The sequence below is a fragment of the Carcharodon carcharias genome (assembly GCF_017639515.1).
Source record: "Carcharodon carcharias isolate sCarCar2 chromosome 37 unlocalized genomic scaffold, sCarCar2.pri SUPER_37_unloc_1, whole genome shotgun sequence".
Classification (NCBI taxonomy): Eukaryota; Metazoa; Chordata; class Chondrichthyes; order Lamniformes; family Lamnidae; genus Carcharodon; species Carcharodon carcharias.
The window spans coordinates 4,500,462-4,524,703 of NW_024470758.1; the positions used below are offsets into that span (position 1 = coordinate 4,500,462).

The 24,242-nt window shown below is 47.2% G+C and overlaps 1 protein-coding gene across 3 annotated transcripts in view; it reads right to left on the bottom strand.

Moving 5' to 3' along the window:
• LOC121274602 (pyruvate carboxylase, mitochondrial-like) overlaps nt 1–24,242 on the bottom strand; it is a 1,197,472-nt gene that overhangs the window by 1,057,360 nt on the left and 115,870 nt on the right. For all 3 annotated transcript variants that reach the window (XM_041181940.1, XM_041181941.1, XM_041181942.1), the window contains exon 9: nt 3,874–3,992. In XM_041181940.1, coding sequence (XP_041037874.1) covers nt 3,874–3,992 — 119 coding nt within the window. The remainder of the gene's footprint in view (nt 1–3,873; nt 3,993–24,242) is intronic.

Here is a 24,242-nt window from a genome sequence, read left to right on the forward strand (position 1 = left end):
GCTCTGCCCACCTGACCAGTCCATTGATATCCTCCTGCAGGTTACGGCTATCCTCCTCACTATTTACCACCAAGCCAATTTTCATGTCATCGGCGAACTTCTTGATGACATCCCTACATTAAAGTCCAAATCATTTCAGTACACCACAAACAGCAAGGGCCTCAGCACCGAGCCCTGCTGAATCCCACTGGAAATGGACTTCCAGTTACAGAAACATCCCTCTACCATCACCCTCTGCTTCCTGCCTCTCAGCCAATGTTGGATCCAACGTGCCACTTTCCCTTGGATCCCATGGGCGCTTACTTTCTTGACCAGTCTGCCAAGAGGGACCTTATTAAAAGCCTTGCTAAAGTCCATGTAGGCCATACCAAATGCATACCCTCATTAAGACTCCTGGTTACCTCCTCAAAAAATTCGATCAAATTTGTCAAACACGACCTTCCCTTAACAAATCCATGCTGACTGTCCCTGATTAATCCATGTCTCTCCAAATGCAAATATAGCCTGCCCCTCAGAATTCTTTCTAATAACTTCCCCACCACTGAGGTTTGATTGACTGGCCTAAAATTCCTGGTCTACCCCTTCCTCCCTTTTTTAATAATGGTACAACATTCGAAGTCCTCCAATCCTCTGGCACCTCACTTGTAGCCACAGGAAATTTGAAAATTACTGCCAGGGCCCCGGATATCTCTTCTCTTGCCTCCTTCAACAGCCTGGGACACATCTCATCTGGGCCTGCGGGTTTATCCAATTTTAAGGCCACTAAATCTGCTAGAACCTCCTTTCTCTCTATGTTAATTTCCTCTAATATTTCACAGCCCTTCACCCTGATGTCTATGCCTTTATCATTGTGAAGGCCAATTCAAAGTATTCACAGAATCACAGAGCAGAAGAGGCCCTTTGGCCCATCGAGTCTGCATCGACACATGAGAAACACCTGACCTATCTGCCTAATCCCATTTACCAGCACTTGGCCCACAGCCTTGATTGTTGTGACGTGCCAAGTGCTCATCCAGGTCCTTTTTAAAGGATGTGAGGCAACCCGCCTCCACCACCCTCCCAGGCAGCGCATTCCAGACCGTCACCACCTGCTGGGTAAAAAGATTTTTCCTCACATCCCCCCTAAACCTCCTGCCCCTCACCTTGAACTTATTCCCCTTTGTGACTGACCGTTCAACAAAGGGGAACAGCTGCTCCCTATCCACCCTGTCCATGCCCCTCATAATCTTGTACATCTCGATCAGGTTGCCCCTCAGTCTTCTCTGCTCCAAGGAAAACAACCCAAGCCTATCCAACCTCTCTTCATAACTAAAATGTTTCATCCCAAGCAACATCCTGGTGAATCTCCTCTGCACCCCCTCCAGTGCAATCACATCCTTCCTATAATGTGACAACCAGAACTGCACACAGTACTCCAGCTGTGGCCTCACTAAGGACTGTACCCATGTCTTTCGGGTCCACACACAGATTATCTCTATGGTCCCTAAATGGCCCTACTCTTTGCCTTGTTATTCTCTTCCTCTTCATATATTTTAAAAACCCCTTTGGATTTTCCTTCATTCTACCCACCAATGCTTTCTCATGCACTCTCTTAGCTTTCCTAATTTCCTTTCTAAGTGACTTGGTATTGGAGTGCAGACTCGGGAATCCAGGGGAGTGTCGTCTCGGGAGACGAGATCGAAGCCCTTGGAGGCGAGCAGTTGTGGAGGCAGTCCGAGTCGGAGCGGCTTTGAGGGAATTCAGATACTTGACCTTCGAAAGTGAAAAGTTCGGAGTCCCTCGTGGGGGAGAGAGAGTTTTAATGAGATTGTGCAATGCACAGTGAACACTGTCATCTGGGTGGGTTGCTGAGAAACCCACAGGATCTGTCTTGGTCACATTTTCAGATTAATGTGCGTTTTAGACCACGGTTTGCCTGTTAATTCACACCTATCTCATGTTAATCCTGAGTGTTAGAATATTGGATAGATATTGTAAATTGTTTCATCTTTCTGACCTTCTGGAGTAAAGTTTATTTTGTTTCTTCAAAAACCATGGAATAAAGTCTTGTGACTTTATTTTCTTGCTAAGTATCTTGGGCCTCAAACTTTGTCTACTTTAAACAAGAAGTCACTGGTCCCTAGCTGGATCATATCAAAAATCTGGGGGTCTGGTCCAGGTTCATGACAACTCCCTAAGTAGTGTGTCTGGAGCCAGATAGGTTATATGCTTGAGTCCACAGAGGGCATTGAACCCAGAACCTCTTGACTCTAGTAGCTGAACAAAGTGCACAGGAGAAATTTGCAGGGCGATGGGGAAAGAACAGGGGAGTGGAAATAATAGAATAACTCTTAAAATGGATCTGGCACAGGTATAAGGGGCCTCTTCTGTGCTGTATCATTCTCTAACATAGAAATGTCTCTCATCACTCATCTCCCCACTTCGCTGCTCCATCAGAGATCCTTGCTTCACAGATGCCAGCAGATTCCAGGTGTCTCCCTCCAGCAGCTGATAGCTCATGCTGAGTTAATCTTGGGGGGGGGGGGGGGGGGGGGGGGGGGGGGGGGGGGTGCACCGTACCAATGCAGCTCATCCCAATCCCGTCTTCACGCATGCATGCATTCTTTCTGAGGTTAGATCACAGGACTGGTATCAGGAAGGAGGAAACTTGGCCAGTTGCTCCTTCCTCAGTCTTGAAAGCACTGAGGTCAACTCCCGCACCTGCGCCAATGGGGCACAATGGAAGTTAGCACACTCAGTATCAACCTGTGCCCTGCCTAGTCTAGATGTCTCAGCAGTCCATTGTGTTAAGTACATCTATTCAATTAGGAATATGCTCTTGATATCAGTTATGCTTTCAGTCCTTGACAGTGTAAAATAGAATCTTAAAGCACAGGAGAAGGTAATTTGGCCCATTGTGCCTGTGCTGGCTCTTTGAAGAATCTATTCATTCAGTCCCACTCCCCTGCTCCTTCCCCATAGCCTTGCAAATTGAGCCTTTTCAAGTATTTATCTAATTTCCTTTCGAAAGTTCCTATTGAATCTGCTTCCACTGACCCTTCAGGCAGCACATTCCAGATCACAACAACGCGCTGTGTGAAAAAGAATTCTCATTTCCCCTCCGGTTCTTTCGTCAATAGCCTTGAATCGATGTCCCCTGATTACTGATCCTCCTACCAGTAGAACCAGTTTCTCTTCATTTCACTCAATCAAAACCTATCATAACTTTGAACACCTCTATTTAATATCTCTTTAAACTTCTATGTGCTAAGGAGGACAGTGCCAGCTTCTCCAATCTCTCCACACAACCGAAGCCCCTCGTAAATCAAACTGCAAAAACTTCGCTCAAACTGCCTTGGCAAGCTTTTTAAGACAAGCGATTCATTGGTGGCAAAAATTAACACATTTCCCGATGAGCAGGCTAATTTGCAAATTTGTACAAACTGCTTAATAAGTCAGAACAGGAAAACACACACAGCTATCAAGCAGACAGCTCCATTCATTGCCAGTGGAACTGTACAGCCGCATTCATTTACAAAGCTCAAAAACAATGGAGGGATAAAGAGTACAGAATATAATTAAATGCTTAGAACTTAAACAGGGAAAAAAATATTGTGTTTATGTACCTCCGTTTTGCCTGCTAGCAGGCATCCCATGCTTAAAAACACCACAAGATAAAAGAACAAGGTAAAAACGAAAGCCTACAGCAGCAGAGTATAATATGTAGGAATTTCCCAGGAGAAACGAGCAGCAGTTGATTGTGTTCGTGTAGCTGCACTGTGATCACAGAATCTATTTCCTCAAGTGGCTCATGGCGATTCAATCACCTCATTAACTCTACCTAAAATGCCTGCAGATTTCCCCATTACCATTAATTAGCGATGAACCACTTACTCAGTAATTTCTTCAGTAACGGTGTGCTCCACTTGAAGCCTGGAGTTGACCTCGATGAAAAAGTACTTGCCGTGTTTATCGACGAGAAATTCCACCGTGCCGGCATTTTCGTAACCCACCTGAATGAGGGTTTAAAAAGAAAGTAAGTGCAGTCAGATACACAGGAATAGGTCAGGGCCGTCCCTCCATTTAGATCTGATCTTCACATTCTCACAACCTTACTTAGAAACGTCAAAGTCTCTGCTCAAAACATCGTGTCCCGTTCACACCTATCCCCTGCTCACTGACTCACGTTGGCTTCCAGTTGAACAATGCCTTCATTTTAAAATTCTCATTCTCATGTTCAATTCCCTCTATGGCCTCCTCCCTATCTCTGTAACCTCCTCCAGTCCTCCATCCTTCTGAGATCTCTGCAGTCCTCCAATTCTAGCCTCTTGTGCAACCGCCCCACATCCATCACTCCACCTTTGGAGGCCATGCCTTCAGCTGCCTGGAAATTTCTCTCTAAACGCCTCTGCCCCTCTCGCTCTCTCTCCTCCTTTAAGGCCCTGCTTAAAACACACCTACTGGACAAAGTATTTGGTCAGCTGCCCTAAAGTCTCCTTCATGGGCTTGGTGTCGGTTTTTGTCCGCTTTTGCTTCTGTGAAATGCCTCGGGACAGTTTGTACATGAAAGGTGCTACATAAATGCAAGTTGCCGCTTTTGTTCCCTTCCAGTTGCATTGCAAGAATCCCAAGTAAAGCAAACGTGCAGTTTCATCCCCATTTCCTCAAGGGGGTTGAGCCAATTCTACAAAACCCATCAATTTTTCACCAACATAGAATCACGGATTGGTTACAGCACAGGAGCCCATTCGGCCTGTCATGCCTGTTCAAGCTCTCTGTGGGAGTAGCTCAGCTCATCCCACTCCTCTACCTATTCCTTGTCTTTTCTCTTCCGATAATTATCCAATACTCTTTCCTCTTCCGATAATTATCCAATACTCTTTTCTCTTCTGATAATCATCCAGCACCCTTTTGAAATCCATGATTAAGTCTGCCTCCCCCACCCTCTCATTCCAGGTCCTAACCTACTGGAGTGTAAAAACATCTTTCCTCATGTCGCCCCCTGGTCCCTTTGCCAATCATTTTAAATTGGTGTCCACTGGTTCTCGAACCACCCACCAATGGGAACGGTTTCACCCTACTTACTCTCATCATTTTGAATGCTTCTGTCAAATCTCTTAACAAGCTTCTCTTCTCCAAGGAGGACAGCACCAGCTTCACCTGGTAGCTGAGGTCCCTCACCCATAGAGCCATTCTCAATACAAACTCACCTATTCTGAAACAGAACCACGGCCTTGAATATTTTTAAGGCAGAGGTTGATAGATTCTTGACCAGCAAGGGAGCGAAAGGTTAGCAGGGGGTAGGCAGGAACGTGAGGTTAAAATCTGATCAGCCTTAATCTTATTGAATTGCAGAGCAGGCTCAAGGGGCCGAATGGCCTACACCTGCGCCTAATTTGTATGTTCATACGAACTGTGACACTAAAAGGTGGACAGTCAAGATTATCAACAGAAAATTAATACTGGACCAGTCATTTAGTACTGAGATCAGGAAAAATGTCTTCACTCAAAGGGTTGGGAATCTTTGGAATTATCTACACCCGAGAGCAATGGATGCCTAGTCGTTGAGTATATTCAAGGCTGAGATCAATAGATCTTTGGACACTAATGGAATTAAGGGATAGGGCAGGAAAGTGAGGTTGAGGTAGAAGATGAGCCATGATCTTATTGAATAGGGAAAGCAGGCGCGAGGGGCCAAATGGCCTCCTCGTCCTCCTATTTGCTAAGTTTTTACACAGCATAATTTGACAGACGGCAATCCAATGGTAACAGGATCATCCATTTTAGTGATGTTGATTGAGCTGTTTAAAGTGGCCAGGGCACCAGGGAGAAGTTAACTGCTTTTCTCCAAAATACTGTTGTAGGATCTTTTATATCCTCCTTAAGAGGCAGACGGAGCCCTCTGTTTAGCAGCTCATCCAAAAAGCAGCACCTTGGACAGGATGCATTCCCTCAGTACTGGTACCAAGCGTGACAGCCTGCACGTCGTACTCAAGTCACTGGAGTGGGACTTGATCCCACAGCTTTCGGAGAGCAATACCCTCTGAGCCACACTTAACACCGCGAATTAAAGGTTAATGTAAGGAGATGGCAAGTGTCTCTTGATTAGCAAATCACATATATGAATAATAAAAGCGGACGCAAGAGAGAAGATGTCATTGTATTTCAAGTTACTTAATGATCTGAGCAGAATTGTTTCTTATCAAATCACCTTCTCCAATAAATTTCGCCCTGGACTTTAACCTTATTCAGACCATGGCCCTGGAGGAATCAAAGCATTAAGATGAATATCCTCTGACCATCAAATGATGTGTTATCAGACATCAATGTCTGATAATATTGATTAAGACTATATTAAACAATGTAACTATTCAATAGCTGAGTGAAGGGATATGTTGCCTGATGCTCTACGATGGGGTCCGCTTGAGCAGTTGAGCAATGCTGGTGCCCTATACTGTGGTGAGACTATACCAAGAGTACTATGTGCAGGAATTAGCCAATCCCTCCACCATCAATGCTATAGATACTAACATTTAGCCTATAGTGATAGGGACAGCATCTCAAGGTACAAATACAAATACTCTAATATTAACAGATCACTCACCGGCAACACAACACGCACTGCACAAACGCAGGCTAGGCCAGTAACTGTGGCAGCAGTGTGTGTACCATCTAGAAGATGCACTGCAGCAACTCACCAAGGCTCCTTAGACAGCACCTTCAAACCCACAACCACTGCCAGCTAGAAGGACAAGGACAGCAGACACATGGGAACACCAGCACCTGGAAGTTCTCCTCCAAGCTACACGCCATTCTGATTTGGAAATATGTTGCAGTTTCTGCACTGTCGCTCGGTCAAAATCTTGGAACTCCCTCTCTAACAGCACTGCGGGTGTACCTACACCACATGGACAACACGGTTCAAGAAGGCAGTTCACAACCACCTTTACTTGGGGAAATGAGGACTGGGTTATAAATGCTGGCCTAGCCAGTGATGCCCACATCCCATGAATGAACTTTTTTAAAAATTTAAGAAAAAGTTTTGGACACCTCACCTGAGGAGGATTTACTTGCATTGGAAACACTTCAGAGAAGGTTCACTAGGATGATTCCTGGGATGAAGGGGTTTATCTTACAAGGAAGGGCAGGTTGGAGCTGTACTCACTGGAGGTTAGAAGAATGAGAAGTGATCTTATTGAAACATATAAGATTCTGAGGGGACTTGACAGGATAGATGCTGAGAGGATGTTTCACCCTTGTGGGGGAATCTAGAACTAGGCGCCACAGTTTAAAGATAAAAGGTTTCCCATTTAAGACAGAGATGAGGAGGAATTTCTTCTCTCAAAGGGTCACTAGTCTATGGACATCTCCGTCCAGAGAGTAGTGGAGGCTGAGTCATTGAATATATTCAAGGCTGAGTTAGACAGATTTTTGATCAACAAGGGAGTCAAGGGTGGTGGGGGACAGACAGGAAAGTGGAGTTAAGGCCACAATCAGATCAGCCATGATCTTACTGAATGGTGAAGCAGGCTCGAGGGGCCAAATGGCCGACTCCTGCTCCTATTTCTGATGTTCTTGGGAAGGGTGGGGAAAATCCACACAGACGGGAAGAAGCTACTCAGCTCTTCAGTCCTGTTCCACTGTGCAATGAGATCAAGGCTAATCTGTATCTTAACTCCATTAACCTGCCGTGGTTCCGTCACCCTTAATACCCTTGCCTAACAAGAAACTACCAATCTCAGTTCTAAAATTTACAATTGACCCCCCACCCCCCAACACCCAGTCTCAACAGCTTTTTTGGGACGGGGGGGGTTCCAGATTTCCATTCCGCTTTGTGTGTTGAGGGAAGAAATGATGTCGCCCCTGAACAGCCTGGCTATAATTTTAAACTTATGCCCTATTGTTGTGGACTCCCCTCTCAATCAGAGGAAATATATTTCTCTCTATCGACCCTGCTATCTCCTTTAAACACTTCAATAGATTGTCCCTTAATTTTCTATACATGAGGGAATGCCAGCCGAGTCCATGCGATGCACAAGCTCGAGGTTTTCTCTTAAATGCTGTTCGGTAACAACTGTTGAGAAACACCCAAGCGGATGACAAGTGAAGAAATGATTGGTTCTATCATGATGCCCCAAAAGTTGAATTCCTTGCCAACGTTCTCAGTTGAGCTCACAAATAATTATAGAAAGTTTACAGCACAGAAAGAGGCCACTCAGCCCATCGTGTCCGCACCAGCCGACAAATGAGCCGTTCAGCCTAATCCCACTTTCCAGCGTTTGGTCCGTAGACCTGCAGGTTATGGTACTTCAGCTGCATATCCAGACACCTTTTAAATGAAATGAAAACAAAAAACACTGGGAAAAACTCAGCAGGTCTGGCAGCATCTGTGAGAGAGAAACAAGAGTTAACGTTTCAAGTCCGTATGATTGCTCTGAAGAAGAGTCGTACAGACTTGAAATGTTAACTCTATTTCTCTCTCACAGATGCTGCCAGACCTACTGAGTTTTTCCCAGCATTTTCTGATTTTATTTCAAATTTCTAGCGTCCGCAGTATTTTGCTTTCACCTTTTAAATGAGTCGAGGGTTTCTGCCTCTACGTACGAAAGGATTACTTGCATAAGAAATGGAAAGAGTCCAGTTCAGTAATTGCAACAAGGGTGCACTAATAGCTGTTTTCATCAGCCACATCTCAAAGTTTTCTTTAAGGCTGAGAATGAGACTGAGCGTGAAGGCGAGATTCTCTGATATATTTCTACCCCCACCCACCCAACCTGCCCGCCTCACCCACCCACTCTTGTTGAGCATTTCTATCATATCGACCTGCCCAGACACCAGCCTGGACCTAGTGATTGAGAATCTCCATCTGAAGCCTTGAAGTTTTCCTCCACTGTCCTGCCCTGTATTTCCAGCATTCTCGATCTTGTGCTAGTGATTTCCTTATTTGTTTACTGCACACTACCATCCAGTGGCAAAAACTAGCTACTTAGGAGAGGACAACTGAATCAAGGAGTTTACTTATAGCACCACACAGTGAAGAGAAGTAGATATTACAGGTTAATAGTTAAAAGAGGGTTTGTGAGTCTCCACGGCACCACGATGGATTGAAGATGTGGTCAGGCTATGCATTTGGTGCGACAGGCCTAAGTGCAGGGCTCAATTCAGCCCGCGGTCAAGGATAAGGGACAGACTCTGAGCTCACAGGTGAAGTGTTAGGTATCAGGTAACGGCCCAATGTATTGGGAAGCTGCAAACGTGAACCCTCATCTTTAAAAGAAAAGACACAAAAAATCGAACTGTCCAATTATATCTTTGGGGAGGAAGCTGGCCTGGTGAATAAGTACAGCTCACCCTCCTGAATTCCAGATACCACATTCAGCAGTTTTTCTGTTCATTCATGCTCAGGTCGTTCTCTACAAGGCCAGCATTTATTGTCCAAATCTAGTTGCCCCGATGACTGAGGACAATTAACAGGCAACCACAATGTTATGGAACTGGAGTCACATACAGGCCAGGCAAGGAGAGCAGATTTCCTTCCCTTTTGGGATATTACAACAATTTGACAGCTTTTGTTAACAGGACCAGCTTTTAATGTCCAGATTCTCTAAACTGAATTCAAATTCTCAAACTGCCCTAATGGGACGTGAAGTCACGTTCTCTGTAATATTAGCCCAGAAATATGAGCAGCACATAGCACCTACTCTGTGTAACAGGCTGACTCACAAGGCATGGTCCTTGGGGTAGATGGCAAAGTGTGAACTGGGACAAACGCATTTCAAAATGGTAGACAAACGAGTGTAATGGTGTAGTCAGAGTGGAAACCAGAGTACAGTCCCAAAGAGGTCAGTATTGGTGTTATTCCTACTAATTTTTATAAATGAGGAAATCTGAAATGAAAATATAAAATGCTGGAAAAGCTCAGCAGGCCTGGCAGCATCTATGGGGAGAAAAACAGAGTTAATGTTTCGAGTCCGTACAACTCTTCTTCAGAGCTTTCATCGTTACAGGGGGAAGTGTTTCAATTGTGGATGACACTCGGGTGTACTGGGCCAATAACGATAACTAAGGAACCGGGACGAGTAGGGCAAAGGGCAAATGGCAGAAGATGTTTAACACGAATAAGTGTAAGTCAAGATTGGATCCGGGAATCTACCTTAAAATTCATTGAAAATGCGTTTGAGGGAGCAAAGCTGAAGAGCGATCGGTATGGTCGTGGGAAGCTGCCTGTTCACTCCTTCCAGGCGGAGAATATTGGGAGGTTTCACTGGGAGTGTAACCTCGAAGACTAGGAGAGTGATTTTAAACCTTATATCTGGGCTCGGTGGCCACAGCTACTCTGTTTGGTTTGGTGTTACAGGAAAGATGCAGCACTTATTGGTTAATGGACCAATTCCTGAAAGCAGAAGGCAGGGTTGTGTGGATTGTCTACACTGGGACCCTCCTCTCCGTTTAAGATTACAGTGAAGGAGGGTCTCTATGATAGCTAGTGTTGAGAACTTGGATCCAAGGGAGTTCTGTCAGGCACAGGATTTCCAGATTAGGAGATAGTGTTTAAAATGGCAGTAAGGGAGCATCTTGTAAATAGTGGCAGTTTAGGGGCAGTTGGAAGGATCAATTAAAAGCTCACTCAGTGCCATATGTACACACCTGACCCCTCTCTTCAGCAGCACCGACTCACTCTATCTCAACGCTGTCCTGGTCCCCAGTTCCATTTCATTCTTTGCCTCATCTTAACAAGAGCTTTTTCTCTTCCTTTCAGGTGTTGAGGAATGCAAACTCCAACAACTTATGGTTACTGACGTCCCTCCATGTCCTTCCTCCCCTTCTTCTAAACCCACCTCCCACTGTATATTCACTATACCCTCTGACCTTCCCCTCTCTGATGCCGAGTGATCTACGCTCAGCAAAAAACTCCATTTTATTCCCTTACGCCCACCTGAATGAATTTCAGGCTTGGCATGACACTGAACTCTTCTTCCGTCATCTTCACCTCCGTGCTCACTTCTTTGGGCAGGAGTCCTCCCCTAGCTCAATGGACCCTTTCACCCGTCTTCAAAACTCTCCCTCCACCTGGGTCCCTCCCTCTGGCCTCTTACCTGCTCTTGATCTTTTCATTGAGAACTGTCAGCGTGACATCAGCCGTCTTAATTTCTCTGCTCCCCTCACCTACTCTAACCTGTCTCCCTTTGAACTTCCTGCACTCCGTTCTCTCAGGTCAGCCCTGACATTATCAAATCTGCTGACAGGGTGGTGCTGTTGTTGTCTGGTGTACTGACCTCCACCTTGTAGAGTTTGAGCGCCAACTCTCAGACACTTCTTCCTACCACCCGCTGAACCATGACCCCACCATTGAACATCAAGCCATTGTTTCCAGGACCATCACTGACCATATCTCCTCTGGAGATCTTCTCTCCACAGCCTTCAACCTCACGGTCCCTCAACCCTGTTGTAGCCCGCTTCTCCTCCCTTCCCAAAATTCACCAATAGGACTGTCCTGCTAAACTCATCGTTTCAGCCTGTTTCTGCCCCACTAAACTTCTTATCTTCCTAGTTCTGTCGAAGGGTCATGAGGACTCGAAATGTCAACTCTTTTCTTCTCTGTTGATGCTGCCAGACCTACTGAGTTTTTCCAGGTAATTCTGTTTTTGTTCTTATCTTCCTATCCTGACTCTATTTTTTCTCCCCTTGTTCAGTCCCTTCCTACCTACATCCGCGATTCTTCTGACGGTCTACATCATTTCAACAATTCACAGTTTCCTGGCCTTAACCGCCTCCTCTCCACCATGGACTGCCAATCCCTCTACACCTCCATCTCCCACCGGGATGGTCTGAGGGCTCTCCACTTCTTCCTTGAATGGAGGCCTGAACAATCCCCATCCACCATCACTCTCCTCCATCTGGCTGAATTTGTTCTCTCACTGAACAATTTCTCCTTTAACTTGTCACACTTCCTCCAAATAAAAGGTATGGCTATGGGTATGTGTATGGGTCCGAGTTATGCCTGTCTTTTTATGAGGTATGTGGAAAATTCCTTGTTCGAGTCCCACTCAGGCCCCCTCCCACAACTCTTTTTCCAGTACATCAATGGCTGTATCGGTGCTGCTTCCTCCTCTCATCTGGAAAAATGTATCAATTTTGCTTTCAATTTCTAATCTTCTCTTACCTTCACATGGTCCATCTCTAATACTTACCTTCTCTTCCTTGACTTCTCTCTCTCTATTCTGGGGATGGGCTGTCGACTAATATCCATTACAAGCCTACCAGCTCCCACAGCTACCTTGACTACAGCTCCTCGCACGCTGCTTCCTGCAGGGGCTCCATTCTATTTTCCCAGTTTCTCCATCTCCATCGCATCTGTTCCAATGATGTTACCTTCCACAACAGCAATTCCGACATGTCTCCCTTTTCCTGCAACCAGGAATCCCCCCCCCCGCCACTGTGGTTGTCAGGGCCCTCAACCGTGTCCGACCAATTTCCTGCACTTCCACCCTCACCCCTCTCCATGCCTCCCAGAACCTCACTTTCCACCTCACCAGCCTCCGCATTCAAATAATTATCCTCTGCTATTTCTGCCAACTCCAGCATGATGTCACCACCAAATACATCTTCCCCCTCCTCTCCACTGTCAGCATCCTGAAGGAGCTGCTCCCTCCGCAACACTCTGGTGCACTCTTCTATCACCTCCAGCACTTCATCCCCTTCCCACAGCACCTTCCCATGCAATCGCAGGGAGTATGTGACCCTTCATTTCCACCCTCCTCACTGTCCAAGGCCCCAAACACACCCTCCAGGTGAAGCAGCGATTTACTTGCACTTCTTTCAATTTAGTAAATTGTATTCACTGCTCACAATGCGGTCTGCCCTGCACTGGGGAAACGAAACACAGACCGGGTGATCGCTTTGCAGAATATCTCTGCTCAGTGCGCAAGCATGACCCTGGCCGTCCAGTCGCTAGCCATTTCAATTCACCCCGCCTTGCTTTCATGCTCACGTTTCTATCCTGGGCCTGCTGCAATGTTCCAGTGAAACCCAATGCAAGCTCAAGGAACAGCACATCATCTTCTGATTAGGCATTTTACAGACTTCTGGACTCAACATGGAGTCCAACAACTTCAGACCATGAACTCGGTCCCCCATTTTATTATTTTTTTCCCTTAGTGCCAATCCGTATCTTGTTCTCATGTTTTGCTTTCAGACAATACTGACCCTTTATTCTGCTATTAACACTTACTCTGGACAAATGCTTTGTTCCTTTACTATTACCTTTTCCACTCGGTCTGTTTTTTGTCTTCCAGGATATCTTTGTAAATTAATCGCCCATGTCCCCTAACCTTTCCCTGACTTTCCCTTCTTGCTCCACCTGACCCTCCCCCTTTCTCAACAGCACAAAAACCATCATATTTCTGAAGAAGAGTCATATTGGACTCAAAACCCTGCTTCTCTTTGCACAGATGCTGTCAGACCTGCTGAGCTTTTCCAGCACTTTTTATTTTTAGTTCAGATCTCCAGCATCCACAGTATTTTGCTTTTATTCCAATTAAATACTTCATTGTTTAAGAAAGGAATGAGAGAAAAACCAGCTAACTAAAAGCTTTTCAACTTCAAATCATTTGTGAGGAAGTTACTAGAATCCAGCGTCAGGGAAAGAGTACCGTTTGATCAAAAATACAGCATGAATTTGTAAAGAGTGGAAATGTCATGTCCGACTAATTAAAGATCACTAATGTGGTGCAAGTGCTGACTGTTCATTGATATTGGTCCATATAGACTTCCAAAAGACGTCTTTTAAAGTCCTGAGATTATTAGCAAAGCTAAGTGGATATGGAGTTAGAGATATGGATTGTGATATGGGTTAGAAATCGATTAAGGTGTAGGAGACAGAGTCTAGAGATAAAGGGGTCGTTCTATGTTTAGTGGGATGTGACAAGTGACAAGGGATCTGTACAGGGGCCTCAGCTTTCATCATATCTATGAATGGATGAAGGGATAGAGAGTTGTATATCCAAGTTTGCAGATGACACCAATTTAGGAGGCACAATAAGGGAACAGGAGTTTGCAGAGGGATATGGACTGAGTAAGTGAGTAGCTGAACCACAATAGATGGAACTCAATATGGAGACGCGAGGTGTATCGGTGAGAGACAAGTTGGAGTACTTCTTAATGGTGAGACGCTAAGAATTTTGGAGGAGAAAAGAGATGTGTGTTATGTTCATACATACATGTCATTAAAAGCTATTGCACAGATATGAAAGGTTATCATAAAGGGATAAATAGTCTTTACTTCAAGGGGATGGAATTCAAAAATGTGGATGTTATACTTCAGTTTCACCAAGAATTGGTCAAATTCCATCTGGAGTAACTGCGTTCAGCCCTGGGCACCACACCTCAAGAAGGATATAGTGGCCTTGGAAGGAGTGCAGTGCAGATTCACCAGAATGATACTTGGGCTAAAAGGCTTGAATTTTGAGAACAGGCTGCGTAAACTTGGTTTATATTGCCTAGAGTTTAGAAAGTCGAGGGGTGATCTTATCAAGGTGTGCAAAATAAACAAGGGGTTTGATAAAGTAATACAGAGAAACCATTTCATTTGATGGGGAATACAGAACAAAGGGGTCATTCTGAAAATTAGAGTTAGGTTGTTGAAAGGTGAAATCAGGAAGCACTTTTTCATACAAAGGGGGGAACTCTTTCTCCACCCACAAAAAATTGTGGATGCTGGGTGCAAATTTCCAAGGCTGAAAACAATAGGTTTTCAGAAAGCAAGGTGATAAATTCAGGTTTACTGGTTCCAAAAGCCTTTCAAGTAAACTGATTGGTGGTTGTAAGCAGTGGATGAGTGGAGCCTTATTTTTAAGGCTGAGTTAGATAGATTCTTGATTGACAAGGGAATCAGAGGGCATGGGGAGTAGACAGGAAAGTGGAGTTGAGACCACAATCAGATCAGCCATGATCTTCTTGAATGGCAGAGCAGGCTCGAGGAGCCGAATGGCCAGCTCCTGCTTCTAATTGGTATGGTCGTACTCTCAGCCTTTGGCCTTCTCCTTCTCCTACACAGAAAGCATTTGCTAGTGTCATATAATGGACTTGTTAGCAGAGCTGAAGTCCATGGAATTAAAGGAAATTGACAGTGTGGATACGAAAATGGCTAAGAGACAGAAGGCAGAGAGAAGAGGTGTTCTCATGAGAGTCACAGACCTGGGACGTGAACTCTGTTTCTCTCCACAGATGCTGCCTTACCTGTTGAGTATTGCCAGCATTTTCTATTCTTATTTCAGGTTTCTAACGCTTGACCGAATGTCTTTTGGAAGTCCATATACACCACATCAACCCCACACTACTCTTCACCAAAAAATATAGTGAAATGCAATTTGCCCTCAACAAGTCCGTGCTGGCTTTTCTTAACTAACCCATACCGGACCAAGTGGCTACTGATTTTGCCTTGGGTTGTCATTTCGGAAAGGTTTCCCAACACCAAGGTAAAACTGGCTTGTAGTTTTCCAATTCTCTAGTCCTCTCGCACCACACCTGTATCTCAGGAGGATTGAACGATTGTGCCCAGTGTCTCTGCAATTTCCACCCTTAAATGCCTCAGTATCCTCAGATGTATACCAGCTGTCCTGGGGGCTTAGCAACTTTAATTACAACCAGCCTTTCTAATACCTCCTCTTTATCAATGTTTATCTAGGGTCTCACCAAGCTCCTCCTTCACTAGGGCTCACCCAGCATTTTCCACCTTGGTAAAGACATTCATTTAGTCCCTCAGCCCTTCTCTCTGCCTCAATGCATAAATCCCCTTTTCAGTCTCCAAGCGATCCACTACTAATATTACCATCATTTACTATTGATATGTCAATGCAAGACAAAACTTGGGTATAAAGGGATATTTTCAGCTGGGAAATCTAGGACACAAGGAGGATAAAACTTTTGAATCAATATCTATATTTTTGCTCCAAAGAACTAAATCATGCCAGTCAAAGAATGTGATTGTCCCACCTGTGCATCACGGCCCACTGCCCCGCCTGTACATCACGGCCCAATGCCCCGCCTGTACATCACGGCCCAATGCCCCGCCTGTACATCAGGGCCCACTGCCCCGCCTGTACATCAGGGCCCACCGCCCCGCCTGTACATCAGGGCCCACCGCCCCGCCTGTACATCAGGGCCCACCGCCCCGCCTGTACATCAGGGCCCACCGCCCCGCCTGTACATCAGGGCCCACCGCCCCGCCTGTACATCAGGGCCCACCGCCCCGCCTGTACATCAGGGCCCACCGCCCCGCCTGTACATCAGGGCCCACCGCCCCGCCTGTACATCACGGCCCACCGCCCCGCCTGTACATCACGGCCCACCGCCCCGCCTGTACATCACGGCCCACCGCCCCGCCTGTACATCACGGCCCACCGCCCCGCCTGTACATCACGGCCCACCGCCCCGCCTGTACATCACGGCCCACCGCCCCGCCTGTACATCACGGCCCACCGCCCCGCCTGTACATCACGGCCCACCGCCCCGCCTGTACATCACGGCCCACCGCCCCGCCTGTACATCAGGGCCCACCGCCCCGCCTGTACATCAGGGCCCACCGCCCCGCCTGTACATCACGGCCCACCGCCCCGCCTGTACATCACGGCCCACCGCCCCGCCTGTACATCACGGCCCACTGCCCCGCCGGTACATCAGGGCCCACTGCCCCGCCGGTACATCAGGGCCCACTGTCCCGCCTGTACATCACGGCCCACTGTCCCGCCTGTACATCAGAGCCCACTGTCCCGCCTGTACATCAGGGCCCACTGTCCCGCCTACACATCAGGGCCCACTGACCCACCTACACATCAGGGCCCACTGCCCCGCCTACACATCAGGGCCCACTGCCCCGCCTGTACATCACGGCCCACTGCCCCGCCTGTACATCACGGCCCACTGCCCCGCCTGTACATCAGGGCCCACTGCCCCGCCTGTACATCAGGGCCCACTGCCCCGCCTGTACATGAGGGCCCACTGCCCCGCCTGTACATCAGGGCCCACTGCCCCGCCTGTACATCAGGGCCCACTGCCCCGCCTGTACATCAGGGCCCACTGCCCCGCCTGTACATCACGGCCCACTGCGCCGCCTGTACATCACGGCCCACTGCCCCGCCTGTACATCACGGCCCACCGCCCCGCCTGTACATCACGGCCCACTGCCCCGCCTGTACATCAGGGCCCACTGCCCCGCCTGTACATCAGGGCCCACTGCCCCGCCTGTACATCAGGGCCCACTGCCCCGCCTGTACATCAGGGCCCACTGCCCCGCCTGTACATCAGGGCCCACTGCCCCGCCGGTACATCACGGCCCACTGCCCCGCCTGTACATCACGGCCCACTGCCCCGCCGGTACATCAGGGCCCACTGTCCTGCCGGTACATCACGGCCCACTGTCCCGCTTGTACATCAGAGCCCACTGTCCCGCCTGTACATCAGGGCCCACTGTCCCGCCTACACATCAGGGCCCACTGCCCCACCTACACATCAGGGCCCACTGCCCCACCTACACATCAGGGCCCACTGCCCCACCTGTACATCACGACCCACTGCCCCACCTGTACATCACGGCCCACTGCCCCACCTGTACATCACGGCCCACTGCCCCGCCTGTACATCACGGCCCACTGCCCCGCCTGTACATCAGGGCCCACTGTCCCGCCTGTACATCAGGGCCCACTGCCCTGCCTACACATCAGGGCCTACTGCCCTGCCTATTCATCAGGGCCCACTGTCCCACCTACACATCAGGGCCCACTGCCCCACCTACACATCAGGGCCCACTGCCCCACCTACACATCAGGGCCCACTGCCCCACCTACACATCAGGGCCCACTGCCCCACCTACACATCAGGGCCCACTGCCCCACCTACACATCAGGGCCCACTGCCCCACCTACACATCAGGGCCCACTGCCCCACCTGTACATCACGACCCCCTGCCCCACCTGTACATCACGGCCCACTGCCCCGCCTGTACATCACGGCCCACTGCCCCGCCTGTACATCACGGCCCACTGCCCCGCCTGTACATCAGGGCCCACTGCCCCGCCTGTACATCAGGGCCCACTGTCCCGCCTGTACATCAGGGCCCACTGCCCTGTCTACACATCAGGGCCTACTGCCCTGCCTATTCATCAGGGCCCACTGTCCCACCTACACATCAGGGCCCACTGCCCCACCTACACATCAGGGCCCACTGCCCCACCTACACATCAGGGCCCACTGCCCCACCTACACATCAGGGCCCACTGCCCCACCTGTACATCAGGGCCCACACTCCCACCTGTACATCACGGCCCACTGCCCCACCTGTACATCACGGCCCACTGCCCCACCTGTACATCACGGCCCACTGCCCCACCTGTACATCACGGCCCACTGCCCCACCTGTACATCACGGCCCACTGCCCCACCTGTACATCACGGCCCACTGCCCCACCTGTACATCACGGCCCACTGCCCCACCTGTACATCACGGCCCACTGCCCCACCTGTACATCACGGCCCACTGCCCCACCTGTACATCACGGCCCACTGCCCCACCTGTACATCACGGCCCACTGCCCCACCTGTACATCACGGCCCACTGCCCCACCTGTACATCACGGCCCACTGCCCCACCTGTACATCACGGCCCACTGCCCCACCTGTACATCACGGCCCACTGCCCCACCTGTACATCACGGCCTACTATCCCAACTGTACATCACTGCTCACTGCCCCACTTGTACATCAAAACCCAACACACTCCTCCTAGATGTAGAGCTATCGATTAGTCCCATTCATCATTGACCTTTCCTCAAAGCCCTGCAATCTTTCACCTTTTGGAAGTTACTAATTCCACCACCCTTTCAGGCATCATTTTGCATTCAGGAAGGTTAAGTATTCTTGGGTAGCCGTTGTCCTTTTCTGGAATAGTAAGAAAATACCAGCGAGACATCTTAGAGCAAATCACTGGTGCCATCAATTTTTTGTTATTCATTCATGGGATGCACGCATCACTGGCTCGGCCAACATTTGTTGCCCATCACTAATTACCTTTGAGAAGGTGTTGGTGAGCCACCAGCTTAAACTACTGCAGTCCATGTATATTTTGGGATCAGATAGAGCAAAAACATAAACAAAGACTCAAAAATAAATCCTGAACTCTGGCAATATATCACAACCAAATCATGCACTTCTGAAGCAGCACATACCCAACCTGCAGCATGATGGGACTTTGAGTTTGAACAATTTGACAAGTAACATTTGTGCCACACAAGTGCCAGGCAATGACTATCTCCAACACAAAGGCATCTAACCATCTCTCCTTGACATTCAGCAGAATTATCATTGCTGAATGACCCACTATCAACACCTTGGGCATTACCATTGACCAGAAATTGAACTGGACCGGACATGTAAATACTACAAAAGCAGGTCAGAGGCTTGAAATTCTGCAGCAAGTGACTACTTCCTGACTCCCCAAAGCCTGTCCACCACTTAGCAAGGCATAAGGTTGTTTGGGTTATGTTTTGCAAGGTCACCAAACAGGAGGTGTCAGGATAATGCGGCTTTTGCCCATAAAGTTGCATCGCCATTTCCATTAGTGATTTCATGCAACAAATCCTGCATTACTGCCAATTCTGACATTTGCCAAAATAGCAGCAATTCCTTAAAAACACCAACTTGCATTTAGATAGGGCCTTTAATGTAGTAGAACACCCCAAGGCACTCACAGGAACATTATCAAACGAACTATGACACCGAGTCACAGAAGGGATATTAGGAGAGATGACTCAAAGATTGGTCAAAGAGGTAGGTTTTAAGGGGTATCGTAAAGGAGGAGAGAGAGATGGTGAGGCTTCGAGATTTAGGGAGGGAATACCAGAGCTCAGGCCCCAGGCAACTAAAGGCACAGCCATCAGTGGTGGTGCGATGAAAAGGGGGTACAGGCAAGAGGTTAGAAGCGGAGGAGTGCGGAGATAATTTAATATCGTTACAATCTGCGCAGGGAGGGGCTCTGTCAGCGGTCGATGTATAGTTGATCGTTTTTAAATAGAAAGGATTTAGAAATGAGTTAAATGGAAGTGATTTAACATTCTCCTTACAGCCATATGCTGCAGCTGCTGAGACAGAGGTGTTTCGTTGTTAATGAGCCTTAAAATGTGTTTTGCTAACAAGCAAGGACAAAAGCTAATTTGTTATCCTGCCTCTGGCTCCCCATTATCTTTGGCATGTCGTAATTGTTTGAGCCCAAAATGGGGCATCTTGGGGGACAGGGGAAGTTGGAGAGGGGACCAGCTGATTTTACCGACAGACTGAACAAAGAAACCATCACAATGATAGCCCGAATAATAGGAATTGAGCAGCAGAAGACCCCTGTTCAAGGTTAGTCGGATGAGGTAGGTCTGAGAAAGGAGCCTTGGTCTAGCTTGTCTTATGCTGTTACAATGATGAGGTTTATAAGATTGATATGTTTTGGGGCTGCATCTTTAACTTAAGGTAAAATGAAGGAGGCCACATCTTTGATTGCTGGGGATTAAAGTGGGGGTGGTGGGGGGGGGGGGGGGGTGCAGATTGTTTTACTTGGAAAAAGGTGCAAGGTGTTTACGCTTGGAGACAATGGCAGCAGCCTGTGTGCCAACTGTAAGTCTCCAAAGTCCCAGCGAAGTGTTGGGAATGCCAAGTTCTAAACAGTTGTGCTTTAAGCTGTCTATGTACTTCCAAGATAAAAGAGAGTTGGGGTCTCAAGAATAGCTAATCAGATTTCTACCTGGCTACAAGGCCCATGTGATTCACGTTGCCATGGAGATGAGCTTAGAGAGGGGAAGGGTCCAAGCTATCCCTGAAAACTTATGGACAGGATTAGTCTGCCAGGATCCGAGAGAGGGGCAGCAGCTATAGGCAGCAAGGCACTGTGGTTCACAACACAAGAATGTGTATGGGAGTTCGCACTCGGATTGAAAAATCCAAATTTATAAGGAGTTAAAACAAGGCTGGAAGATTCACCTAGTTTGCACCAGAGGAAGAATTTCCAGGGGGAGAAACCTCACTGTGAAAGACAGTTCTCAGATTAAAAGTCCATCACCTTGGACTGGATCTGGGAGAATTTAATATCTACTCAAAGGACAGTGTAAAGTATATATGTGAAGTGTCTTTTCAGCTGTACTAAAAGAAAAAAGGGAATGTTTTGTTCTGTGCTTTAAAGTCCAAGCTGCCTACAAAGATAGTGTTTAGTTCTGTTGCTTTTAGTCTTTTGTTACAATTAAAGTCTTAAAATGTTAAATCTTGTCATGTCATCCTATTAACCGGAAGTTTGAATTTTTATCTATAAGCTATCAGACTTTATGGAGATTGTGACAATACTCAGAGCCAGTTGGAACCAGAAGTGTGAGTAGACAAGGCAACATGAAATTAAATGAACAAAGTGAGCTTTGATTTTGATCGTCACGCTATCCAGTCTCATAAATAAAGCAGTTTAAGGAGGCAGTGGCACAACGGTATTGTCACCGGACTAGTATTCCAGAGACCCAGGGTTTGAATCCCACCATGGAAGACGGTGAAATTTGAATTCAATAATAATATAGAATTAAAAATCTGATGATGAAACGATTGCCTGGTTCACTAATGTCCCCTTTAGGGAAGGGGATCTGCTGTCCTTACCTGGTCTGACCTACATATGACTCCAGACCCACAACAATATGGTGGACTCCTAAATGCACCCTGAACAAGGGCAATTAAAGATGGGCAATAAATGCCCATATCACATGAAAGAATTTTAAAAATCCAATCATTTCAGTGTAATCTGTCTACGTACTGACAGATTGGAGACACTCACAAGAGTAAATGCAAAAAGTTCAGCAGACTCTCATACTCTATTTCCATCTACACCCTGACAATTTCTCATACGAGCATACGAAATAGGAGCAGAAGTAGCCCATTCAGCCCCTCCAGCCTGCTCCACCATTCAATAAGGTCATGGCTGATCTGTTTGTGTTTCGAGTTCCACATTCCCATCCACCCCGATAACATTTGATTCCCTTGCCTAACAAGAATCTATCTATCTCTGCTTTAAAAATGATCAATGGCCCCACTCCAACAACTACTGAGACAGAGAGTTCCAAAGTCGCACAACGCTCCGGGAGAAAAACGTTCTCTTCATCTCTGTCCTAAAAGGGCAACCTCTAATGTTAAAACAGTGTCCCTTATTTCTGGGCTCACCCACAAGTAGAAACATCCTTTCCATGTCCACCTTGTCAAGACCGTTCAAGATCTTATATACTTCAATCAATTCACACCTCACTCATCTAAACTCCAGTGGAAACAAGCCCAAACTGTCCAACCTATCCTCATAAGACAACCCACTCATTCCAGCTATTGGTCTAGCAAGCCTCCTCTGAACCCACCTCCAATGTGTTTACATCCTTCCTTAAATAAGGAGACCAAAAGTGCACAAAGCATTCAAAATGCGACCTCACCAATGCCCTGCATAACTGAAGCATAACATCCTTACTTTTATGTTCAATTCCTCTCATAATAAATAATAACATTCCATTAAACCTTCTGGCTTACATGCTGTACCTGCATACTAACTGAAGTGTTTTGTCACTTCTTAACAATTAAGAATACACGCACAGCTATCTGCTTCAGAATTCCTACATTTTATATGAAAAAAGGTTCCTTTATTCCCTATTTTGCACCAGTGGGCAATACATCCGGGACTTAGCACACCCTACTGGCAGGCTCTATATAACAATTCATTTTAACTAAGAGGTCCTTTTACAAAGAAGCATAAACACTAAACACAAACATCACACTAACTTTTTGTGACTCATGCACGAGAACACCTAGATCCCTCTGCACCTTGGAGTTCTGCAGTTGTTCTCCATTTAATTAATACTCTGCCGTTTTATTCTTCCTGTCAAAGTGAACAACTTCACATTTTCCCACATCATACTCCATCTGCCAGATTTTTGCCCACTCACTCAACCTATCGATATCCATCTGCAACTCCTTATATCTACTTCACAGCACATCTTCTTACCTACCTTTGTGTCATCTGCAAATTTGGCTACCATGCCTTTGCTCCTCTCATCTAAGTCATTGATGCAAAAGTTGAGGCCTCAGCACAGACCCCCCTGTGGGACTCCATTCGTCACAATCTGACAATCAGACAAAGGCCGATTTATGCATACTCTCTGTTTTCTGCCAGCCAGTCAATCTTCTATCCACGCTAATATGTTACCCCCCGACACCATGAGCTTTTTTTTTGCAATAGCCTTTGATGTGGCACCTTATCAAATGCTTTCTGAAAATCCAAGTTACAGAATCACAGAGTGCAGAAGAGGCTCTTCAGCCCATCGAGTCTGCACCGACATGTGAGAAACACCTGACCTACTTACCTACCAAATCCCATTTACCAGCACTTGGCCCATAGCCTTGAGTGTTATGACGTGCCAAGTGCTTATCCAGGTATTTTTTAAAGTCATGTCATATCTGTGTGTGACACACAATGCATCTCGTTGAGGTGATCAGGTGTCTCTGCTTTTTTTTTTGCCACAGCCTGCTGTCACTCCCTGTGCCTCATGGCCACAGGGTGTCCCAAAATGCTTTCCAGCCAAAAACGCACTGTCATAATGCAGGAAACATGACAGACAACTTATGCACAGCAAGCTCCCACGTACAGCAATGTGATAATACCAGGTAATCTTTTTTAGTTGGTGGAGGGGTAAATATTGGGTAACTCCCCTACTCTTGTTCAAAAAAGTGCTGTGGGATCTTTTATGCCTGAGTGGAGCTTCAGTTTAACATCTCATCCAAAGGACAGCACCTCCAACACTGCAGCGTTTCCTCAATACTGTCCCGTGGCAGTGCAACTCTCCCTCAGCACTGACCCGCCAAAAGTGCAGCGGTCCTTATTCCAGCGCACTGACAGTTCAGTGGTCTCTCAGTACTTCCCACAGTAGTGCAACTCTCCCTCAGTACAGTCCCTCCGACAGTGCAGCGGTCCCTCAGGAATTTCTCTCATTGCAGCGCTCCCTCAATACTGTCCCTCCAGCAGTGCAGCATTCCCTCAATACTGTCCCTCCGACAATGCAGCAGTCCTTCAGTAATGTTCCTCTCACAGTGCAGGGCTCCCTCAATACTGCCCCTCCAACAGTCCTACACTCCCTCAATACTGCCAATCTGACAGTGCAGTGCTCCCTCAATACTTCCCCTCCGACAACATAGTGCTTGGTATTGCACTGGGAGAGTCA